Below are 11,088 nucleotides of genomic sequence, written 5' to 3' on the forward strand. Positions count from 1 at the left end.
TATATATATATAAGCAACTAAATAAAAGGCACAAATGAAAGCAAAATCTGTATCAACTTGATAGCTTTTATTTGAGTTGTGCAGCTGGTGATTAGAGGATGATTTATTTAAGCAATAAAATCAAGCCCTGATATGACGAACATCTGATTTTTACAGCCGGGCATCTGGGCTGTGACAAATGGAGGACAAATGGCCAGCAGCTTATTAAACGCCCAGTTTTATGGTATCAGACCGAATACTGAACGTCTCTAACATATTGCTATTGGCAGCTGAAAACTAAAAGCCTAGATCTCTTGTTCATAACCTTAACAGTTCCTTTTCTTTTTCTTCTTTTTTTTTATTACAACCTTCTTTTGGGGTTAGTTAGCATTTTTAGGTCCTGTAAGTCCATCACAGACCGGTGGCAGGGGAAAACCCCCCGCCATCAACGAGTAGCTGCGGAGGCATGATAAAAGAGGCAGACTGTCGGAATTACATGTCTACAAGGCAAACAACAGCTAGCAGATGTCGGGCCTGTGTGAGGCCACATTTGTCTGCAGTGAAAACATGTCGACTGAACGCTCCGCTGTGCCTCAATCTGAGCTGTTGACTCTATGGTAATGATGCAAGTCAAGCTAAACATAACAAACCATTAGCGTCCTCAGCATGCCGGCAGCAGCACTGGGAAAGACGGTGATCTCACTCCGGTGCGTGTCCGTGTGCACGCTCGTTGGCCGTATACCCCAGGAATGCAGATTGGTTTACAAGTATGAGCGCCGCTGCATAAATCAAGCCTGTCTTGACCATGCTGCTGTAAACCGCTATCTTAAACAGCTTGCAGTCACAAAAAGTTTCTTTGGTTTGATTTCTCCCGCGGCAGAATTGCTGTGCTGACTTTAGGGGAAAGAAGGAAGGAAGTTGTTTTCTGACAAAACCAGGCAACGATTCGACCGAGAGGGTATCTTGTTCCTCTGTTTGGTCGGATGACCTCCGAAGCAGGATATAGTTATAAATCGAGAATTATCTGCGATCATGCTTGTGACTTTAGAGAAGGAAGGAAACGTGGCCTGAAAGAGCTTTTGGCATAAATAAGAGTACTCTCCAACTCCCTCCGGGGATAGACACGATTTCCCACCGGCCACTTCCTGTGATCCTTCAAGGAAAAAGGGAAGATGTGAGAGAAATATTTCAAGGCAGAGAGGGGAAAAAAGAGCAGGGTTGAGGTGAAAGTGGGCTGGATTGAGGAAATGAGTGAAATCAATGAGTGAAGATCTGGTCCTTATCAGACGAAGTGAAGGGAAACCTCAGAAAAGGCGGGAGTTCACACTATCACCAATCCATGGCCCTCTGTTCCTCTTTCCTTCTCTTCACGCCGGGTCTCTGCCTTTGTCCCTCTCTTGACTTGATTTCCCCTTCTAATTTCCTCCTCTCCAGCTTGTCATATCTGCCTCCATCATCTCTGCGCCACCTCCCGTGTTCTTGTTTTTCTCCGTGTCCTCCTTTCCTCCTCTCAAATTACTCGGCAAGCAGTTCCCAAATTGAGAACATGTTTATGTAAATCATACAAAAGGCAGATTCGATGTGTGTGTTGCAGCTCCCTTCCTCCATCTTTCTCTCTTTCTCTCTCCTTGTCTCACTCACTTTGTCACTTCGAGTCATTGTTGAGCTAAGTTAAACTTTGCTGTGTGTCCGGCTGCCTTTGAAAGTCTGGTGGAAGGCAGACAACGTCCGCCACAGGCGTTTTCTCAATCCTTTCTCTTTTTTTTTTCTCAGCTTCTCCCGCTCGCACACAAACACGAGTTCCCTGACAGCTCTGCTGTTTTGAAGGGGTGTGGTGATTGATTAGTCTCTATGGAGACGATACGTCTTGTAATGAACAAGAGAAAGCTGGCATGTTAATTTGTTTAGTGTGGGCGACTTCAGTCGTGTATGTGTGTGTGTTTTCCTTTGGCGCATGTTTCTGTGTGCATGTAAAATATTTACACATGTAGATGTACATCACTCATCTTTTAAAGGCATTTTCTTTCCTGATTTTTTTTGTTTTTTTGCATTGTCAACTCATGTAGTAAAAGTATTTATTCACATTTCAGGCACCACAAAGCAGGCAGTAATGAAAAAAAGTCACAGAGAACATGTCAGTTGTATGTGTAAGTCACACATGGATCTAAATTAGTGAAACAAATAAACCATTTGAAAGTCACCTTTTTTAAACTACAGTGAGAATTACTGTAAACAGCTGGTTGTTCTGAACTATATATACTTACATTTAGGAAGACTCATTAAATCTTTCAAACAAATTAGGTAAAAATATGTGATAAATTGAATGAGTTGTAATTCAAACATTTATGGTATTAATTTAACAGTCTGGGTTTCCTTCTCATGATCTAAGGATAAAAGTTTAAACACTTTGCAGACCACACACATGCTGGACACAGAGATGATAGCTGCCCTTTTTTCTGACCTGAGGTCAGCCCTGAGGATCCTCTCTGCAGACCTGATTGTTTGTTGTATGTCTGGTCCTGTCTTGTTTGAGGATGAGCCAAACCACAAAGTGACTGATTTGCTCAGGAGACATTCAATTATGGCAGGAGTCCAAGAGGTGGACACTTTTTAAACTACCGTATTTTCCGCACTATAAGGCGCAACTCTATGGGAAAAGTATAGAAGTTTTCAAGACATTCTACGCTCATTTAGTCTAGATGTCCATTACAATGGACATAAAAAAACATTTTCCTTTTTCCCTTTATTTCTAAGCTTAAGAGGAGTAAAAATCAGCTGATTAAATGTTTTTTGGTCTTCTAGAAATTCAGCTCTGAAGGGGTTAAACACTGAAGGAACAAGTTTGCATATACAATAAATGTGCCTCTCTTTTGATGACACAGAAACTGGGAATAAACTGTTTTGAAAAAGCCCTGTATTAAATCATTTCATTGCCTTTTAGGTAGTTTAAGTTAGCAACCAATAAAACCACAAGGATCTTTGAAAGTTAATATGTAAAAATACTAATTCTACTGTAGAAAATGTTATTCATACACAAAGAACAGCAAAAGCAAAAACCAAAAGAGACTTGACAAATTGGTGGTAAGAGGCTGCAGATTATCACCTTCAGGGATTTCAGGGGAACCTCCAGGTCTGCAGGGATGATGCATGATGTCAATGACATGCCTGTTATACACTCACACACAAGCAAGGAAATGTATGCATAAATCATGTGTGACATATCAGCATCGTAACGAGCATGTACAGGACACCCAAATGATGATATGCTAATTTGACCTATAATTTACTTCCTGTCCTTCCTCCTGACCAGAGACCAGCCCTCCATCTTTGTTCTGGTTTGCTTCTTCAAGTTTCCAAAGCAGCCTGAGATTTAAAAAAAAAAAAAATTACCACAATGTACTTTTCCTACACTCTGGAGGCTGAATGATGTAATTATGCTTAATCGCTAACTTCTAAAAATCATTAAACTTCTTGTTATACGACTCCATGATTTCCACACTTCTTTTTACTAACTGCTAAAAGATTCATGTTTGTGTTGTTTTTTCTGCTGATTGCCTTTTATTATTCATAGAATAAAGTTTTCCAATGAGATACAGTAGATGTACACCAACTTTGTGCAGCCTATTGTATGTTTTCTAACTGCTTTGTGTGTCCCCTTACACAACAGCCGCTGCAGATAGACGACAACTTCTGCGGCCAGGACTTCAACCAGCCTCTCGGAGGTACAAAAGCCATCGAAGGATTTCCGCTTTACGTGGACAAGGATGACGGCATGACCTCTGTGGCGGCATACGACTACAGAGGAAACACTGTGGCATTTACCGGCACTCGCAGCGGGCGCATTAAGAAGGTAAGTGATGGGGAGTTTAAGGACTTCTATGTCAGAAGATGAATCCTCCAAAGTGGTAGAACATGTCCAGGGAATGCCAGGAACAGCATCGGAGATTTGTGACCAAAATGCGTGTCGTGGTTTGTGCTGTTAACGGTATTTTATGTTTGTTCCCTCCATAAATGGCTTCTTATCCCTTTTTTTTCTTTCATTGAAAGCTTTCGCAGTTGCAGATAGACTTGCCAAAAGCACAACAGGCAGCTAGCTCTTCAGATGGAAGTTTTCTCCCGCAGAGCAAGGTTGAGTCTRTGTGTGTTTGTGTCCTTTTTTTTGGGTGGGGAGAGAGAGATTTGTGGAGTGGAACTCACGCTGCTAGACATACTGGAGCTGTGTGGGTTTTATCTCTCTGAGTGCTGTAGTCATAGGATTTTCAAAAGCCAGTGAGTGTTTTTTTTTGTTTTGTTTTGTCTTTTTCTTTTTTAGTGGTGGGTGCAGATGATTTTTTTATGTGTGTCTTGAGCAGCACAGGTGAGAGAACTCATGCCTTTTTTCGAGCCTGTTTGTTTGCTTGCTGAAATGAGTTGTCCTCAATCACAGGCAAGCGGTAATTTTTCTCTCATGTTCCGCATACACACAGATCATGCGGTCCTTGTGAGTTTTACAATATGTGTGGGCTTCCTCGAGTGCTAGTGTTGAGTAGACTGCACTGCATGTGTGCCAATCAGCTGCTCCATCTGAACTCCGACTGAGGCGCTTTATGTATTTTTTTTTTTCATTCTTTTTCTCCGTCCTCAGCAGGACACAGTACATAAGTGTCTCTGTGTCTGTAATATGCTTTGGAAGGTATAAAACTGTCAACACAGAATAAAAGGAATTCAATAAATACATATGATGGAAAAAAATCACAAAGGCAAATTCATTTTTCAGCATGTATCCTTTAAAAGGTTTTTGACAATGCTCCCCAGATGGTATTAGTTAATTAGTTACATTAGTTAATATTCAAGTAGCTCTTATTCAGCTCACAACACATATTCATGCAGATAACTTTGTTGAAATAATAATATAATTTATTATTGCAGTAGTTTTATCTTGAACATTTAGAAAAATCTGTTAATTCAAGGTACATTTTTATTTTCTGGGAAAAACACCATCTTAAGGAATAATAGTGTTTAGGAAATCTACTGGTGGCAAAAATAGTGCTAGTCTAAAAAAATAGGTCACAAGTTCTCTATAGTAAACATTAAATGCGTAACAATCATAAATATAGACATGTGGAATTTGCTCAATTTTGCAGTGAGTCTAACTTTACCATTGGGTTTTGGTCTGATGAGCCTATTTGTTTAGCTTTTTCTTAGCAAACATCCTAAGCGGGGTTGTCTGGAAACAAAGGACAACATAAAAAAAAACACCTTATGACTTTTAAGTACAGTGGAGGCTGTGTAATGCTGTGGACCCTTTCCATTGGTCTGGGAACCTGTTAGAATCATGTAACAAATCAACAAAAAAAATATTAAACAGACACAAAATAAGCCTAACTGATAGAAACAACCTGAAGAATTTACTGAAAAAAAGAGTGAACCGAGAACTCTGGAGAAGTTAAATTATAATCACCAATAATTTCCATACAAAAATACATATTTCTAACTTTTCACTGATTTCAAATGAAAGTTTTTCAGTGTGAGATTTTGCTAGTGGAGTAAAAGATACATTTATTTCAAGGCTGTAGTATCTGCTGTAGTTGTAGATTAAATTTCCACTGCAGCTTATAGACAACCTTTTGCAGTTCAGCATTTCAGTTGTCGACTCCTTTCTTGTCGGCTAAAATAACATGCTCAAGTAGACGCATGCATGCCATCTTAGCGCAGCTTCCTGTCTCCCAGGTTCTGCCAAGTCGACTGAAACCTGGCCCGCCAGTCCTTGCGGCTGACCCCTGGACCATGTCTGTGGCTCGCGTGCGCGCAGACACATGATTTGTGTGTCTGTCGAGAGTGACGGGGTCAGCAGATCCTGGATGATATCCCGTCCATCGGAATCCCATTTCCCCTCGACCGGCACATCTTTCTTGCACTTCAGGAGACGGGAGAAGGAGGAAGGTGAACGGCGAGGTGGAGGCGGCCAGTGTGCTCGCAACAAATCAATGAGATGCTGCAGTGAAATGCAGTTGTCTGTATGAGCTGAGGGAATGGCAAAACGGCAATTACTATAAATCAACAGCAGTTTCAGCTACAAGCACTTTGTTAAGCTCTTCCATTTCTTGTTGCCGTGATTAGTTCCGCTTTAAATGAGGTTCTCTGAAATTGATTGGACAAGAATTAAATGCCTCCAACTTGCTTTGGATAAAACAAAGTTTTGGAGTGGATGGGGGTGGCACTAAAAATGGAAGGAAGCTGGGATTAGAAAGAATAAAGTGAAGCTTCAGCGCATGGTTACAGGCGGTGGAGTTTTATTGCTACTCATTAGAAGTTAAACTGTGCTCCTGGCCTAATGAAATGTAAAGCTGCATTGTATTGATGTAGACACACGCACACGCACGCACACACACGCACGCACACACTCTGATACTCATTAGGATTCCTGCAATGGGACTGTTGCAAACTGTGTGTTTGCTTGCACAGACACGTCTCGCCTGCTAGACTCTCTGTATTGATTGATCTATGAATATATAATCACTAATGTCGAGCTTAAATCCACACAGTCCATTGGAAAAGTGTAGGTTTCTTCGTCTGGATGCGTGTGTGTGCGTGTGTGTGTGTGTGTTAGGCTGAGAGCTGTGCTGGAAGATATTGTAAATCTGCACAGGATAACTAATCCCAATGTCATGACTGACTAAGCACATGGCATATACAGTAGGAGCAGAATACAGCGTAACATCTCCATTACTGCTGGGCTAATGGCTTTCTTTCTCTAGATGTTTGGACTGAGCTAAAATGTTATTAGAGGTTGTTCTCCAGTTTTCACTTTATGTGAAATAAGAATTGTTAGCTCAGATGGCGTTGCAATTTCCATCTAGAAGTTCTCAGCCATTTGACAGTGTTTTGGTAGCAAGTGAAGAATTGTAAAAAAAAAAAATGTCCATAATTCCTCATCTCATCAGATAAACTTTCCATATTCATGACGCCTGTGGAAACAAAAGCAGGACAGTCGAAGCTGATTTCTTTTAGCAAAATATCAACATTACAATCTGAGAACATTTCTGTTTAAAACATGGCGACAAATTTCTGACGGATTGCACAACATACCTCACAAAGAAAACAATAAAAGATGCAAATAAACAAATAATTCTCTTCCTTTTTTTAAATAAGACAATAAACATTTTATTGCCTAAAATGCAACAAAGCAATCTTTTAGTAAATCTGACCCAGGTGAAACTAAACCTACTAGAGTTAGGGAGTTGTGGTTAAAACCTATATACCAAGATATTTTAATTTTATCTTACATGTATATGCATTTTGTACAGTTTTGGCTTAATTACTGCTCGATGTTTGTTTTTTTTGTTTTTTTTAACAAAATGCCCTTTTTTGAGTCTGTGTATTTCTATTAACAATTAATCAATTTCTAAATTAGTTATTGATCATTTTAATATTTGTCAACTAATCCAGTTAATCTGTGATTAATCTCTTCATAATGGGTTTTATATACAGTGTTGAAAAATAATTGTAAGGAGGCAGAAACATGTAATTGCAGTGTCTGAACTCTAATGAAATGTGAAGAAAAACTCATACAGCATGTATTTTGGACATCAAGCAGCAATATGTATAGTATGAGACACAGGGTGTGTAATATGTAATTTGCTTTGAGCTCTTGGGTATAACATTTGCCAATGTACAGAAGGTTATTGTATTCTTTTTCTGATTATGGAATCCTCTCCTCTATTTCCATATAATGTCTGCCAGAACTATCCAGAGTATGCTGTTATTATGTCTTTGTACTTCAAAGTCACATAATGAAATTTTTCTTCAGGAGGTCACAGTGCTGTTCGTTGTCAGCGGACATGGTGAACATTGGGGAACCGACTTTTTGACAGTATAAAATTCACTATAGACTGTCTTCTTACCTGATTGCCAGAAACGTCCCAAAAATCCAACGTAAAAACCTGGAAATCCTTTTGTGCCCCTCATTTCGTCTTTCGTCTTTTGTCTACCTGGGAGAACAAGGTACTTCCGCCGCATCAGGAGAGATGAAAAGAAACACTCAACAGCCTGAAGTGTTTCCAGATTTTAGAAGCAAAAGAAAAGGGATAAGCAGGGCAGATGGAAAGAAAGGGAAAAAAGGGGGAGATTTACTCTCGGCAGTGTACAGGTGTGTTTGCGTGTCTGCGTGTGTGTGGTGGGTGAAATAGAGGTATGGTTTCATGTCATTTCATCATTTCCCTGCTAGCAGTAAATCCAATTACTTTTCCTTCTCCTTTCTATCTTGTAAGATAGGCTGAGTGACAGGACTGATTGGAGTACAGCACTGCTGAGGTAACCGTACCAACTGGTTGACTGACACAACACTGGCACTTTACTGGCTTCAGACAAAGAGACAGGAGAGTCTGGTTAGACTGGAGGCTGTCTATGAGCTGTTGAGGGGGACCACAGGTTCACTCGTTCCTCCTAAAGATGATCTAATTCACTCTTTGGCAACAGACTCAACATGTTCTGTTTTGCTTTAGCATGGTAGCACTGAATTGTTCCACTGTGTGTTATCATGTCCTCCCTGTTTCAACTCCGTATTCCTTACTAACTGCTCTCCAATCCCTGAATAGTAGTTAGACTTTAGAATCGGGGAGGGTATTGAGTGACGATGGCACTTTAGTCTTTTAAACTGGTGTTCATTACACCAGTTTGTGTCTCTGTGTGTATGTTTCCGCTCCACTTGTATTTATTTGAGTGTAAGACTTTACAACGTACGCCTCAGAAGACTTATTTTGGGGTTATTTTATCTACTGTTCTGTAAAGTATTTTCTGTCCTTAAAGCATTCTCTTAATGCAATGCCTTGTAGCTGCATTTACTCCAGGTTCACTAATAATAGTAATAATATCCCAATACACACGGTTGTAACTGATCAAAATGTGAGGAATACTGACCTAAAAAAAAAATAAAAAATTCCCTTCTCACCCTCTGTGGGTGGTCTGTTTCATCCTCTGAGCTCAGGTCCTCTACCAGAGGCCTGGGAGCTTGAGGGTTCCTCCAGTATCTTGGCTGTGCCTAGAACTGCACATTTCTGGACTGAGATGTCTGATGTTGTTCCTGGGATCTGTTTTAGCCACTGCTCCAGTTTGGGGGTGACTGCCCCGAGGGCCCCGATGACCACAGGCACCACTGTGGTCTTCACCTTCCAGGTCTTTTCCAGTTCCTCTCTGAGGCCCTGGTGTTTCTCCAGTTTCTCGTGCTCYTTTTTCTTGATGTTGTAATCACTTGGTATTGCTACATCCACCACAACGGCTTTCCTCTGTTCTTTATCCACCACCACAACGTCCGGTTGGTTTGCCATTACCATCTTGTCTGTCTGGATCTGGAAGTCCCACAGGATCTTAGCTCGGTCATTCTCTACCACCTTTGGGGATGTTACCCACTTTGATCTCGGGGCTTCCTGTGCAGCCAGGATGAGAGCCTCTGTGTTGTCTTTGAGTCCAGCTTTTTCCAGCCATTGGTAGGTAGGTATCCTGGTATCAGCCACTTCAGGTATTTGTCGGTGGTACATCCCATGTAGAGACTTTTCCTCCCATGATGGTACTTCCAGCACCTCGTCCTCTGTTCCCCATCACCTGAGACATTCGCTGAGCACATCGTCTGTTGAGTCTTTGTCCTTGATGTATTTATGGATCTTGGATGTTTCATCCTGGACAGTGGCTCTCACACTCACTAGTMCTCTGCCTCCTTCCTTRCGGCTCGTGTACAGTCTCAGGGTGCTGGATTTGGGGTGGAACCCTCCATGCATGGTTAGKAGCTTCCGAGTCTTAAYATCCATGGCCTTTATCTCTTCCATTGGCCAGCTAATTATTCCGGCAGGGTATCTGATTACTGGTAAGGCATAGCTGTTTATTGCACGGATCTTGTTCTTGCCATTGAGCTGGCTTCTCAGGACTTGCCTTATTCGTTGGAGGTATTTGGCTGTGGCTCCTTTCCTTGTGACCTCATTGAGGTTGCCATTTGCTTGTGGTATTCCCAGGTACTTGTAACTGTCCTCAATGTCTGCTATTGTTCCTTCTGGGAGGGAGACCCCTTCTGTGCAGACGACCTTCCCTCTCTTTGTAACCATCCGAYCACACTTCTCTAGTCCGAATGACATCCCAATGTCAGTGCTGTAGATCCTGGTGGTGTGGATCAGTGCGTCGATGTCTCGCTCGCTCTTGGCGTACAGCTTGATGGCATCCATGTAGAGGAGGTGACTGATTGTGGCCCCATTCTTGAGTCAGTATCCGTAGCCAGTCTTGTTGATGATTTGGCTGAGGGGGTTCAGGCCTATKCAGAACAGCAGTGGGGACAGAGCATCTCCTTGGTATATGCCACATTTGATGGACACTTGTGCAAGTGGTTTGCAGTTGGCTTCAAGGGKGGTTTTCCACAGCCCCATCGAGTTTGCAATGAAGGCTCTTAGAGYCCTATTGATGTTGTACATCTCTAAGYATTCAATGATCCAAGTGTGTGGCATTGAGTCATAGGCTTTCTTGTAATCAATCCAAGCAGTGCACAGGTTGATGTGTCGGGTTTTGCAGTCTCCGGCGACTGTATGGTCTACAAGGAGTTGGTGTTTGTCTCCTCTGCTATTTATGCCGATGCCATTCTGTGCCGTGCTGATGTATTTATCCATGTGCCCACTTATCTTAGCTGCTATGATGCCTGACATGAGCTTCCGTGTAGTAGAGAGACAGGTTATTGCCCGATAGTTGGATGGGACTGAACCCCTTGAGGGATCCTTCTGGATCAGGATTGTGAGCCCTTCAGTTAACCATTCAGGGTGAGTCCCATTTTGTAGCCCTGGTTCAGTTGAGCTGCCAGTCGCTCATGGAGGGCAGTGAGTTTCTTAAGCCAGTAGGCATGGATCATGTCAGGTCCTGGTGCTGTCCAGTTTTTCATACCCGAGACTCTTTCTTGGACATCTGCCACAGTGATGGTTACTGGGGCCTGCTGTGGTCCTCTCGTAGAGAGATTAGCCACTGTGCATTGCTGTTGTTGGACGCCTCCCTTTCCCATATGCTGTCAAAGAGCAGTGGAGTTTGAAGACTGCTGAGCCCTTGGTGACGACTGAGGATCTGCATCTTCACATCCCAGGCTGCTGAGGCCTTGGTGACGAC

The 11,088-nt window shown here is 42.0% G+C and overlaps 1 protein-coding gene across 3 annotated transcripts in view; it reads left to right on the forward strand.

Moving 5' to 3' along the window:
• The window catches only part of LOC103466867 (plexin-A1-like), a 331,178-nt gene that overhangs the window by 75,254 nt on the left and 244,836 nt on the right, over positions 1-11,088 (forward strand). For all 3 annotated transcript variants that reach the window (XM_008412750.2, XM_008412753.2, XM_017305775.1), the window contains exon 3: positions 3,647-3,829. In XM_008412750.2, the coding sequence (XP_008410972.1) occupies positions 3,647-3,829 (183 nt within the window). The remainder of the gene's footprint in view (positions 1-3,646; positions 3,830-11,088) is intronic.

Source organism: Poecilia reticulata, linkage group LG7, assembly GCF_000633615.1.
Source record: "Poecilia reticulata strain Guanapo linkage group LG7, Guppy_female_1.0+MT, whole genome shotgun sequence".
Lineage (NCBI taxonomy): Eukaryota > Metazoa > Chordata > Actinopteri > Cyprinodontiformes > Poeciliidae > Poecilia > Poecilia reticulata.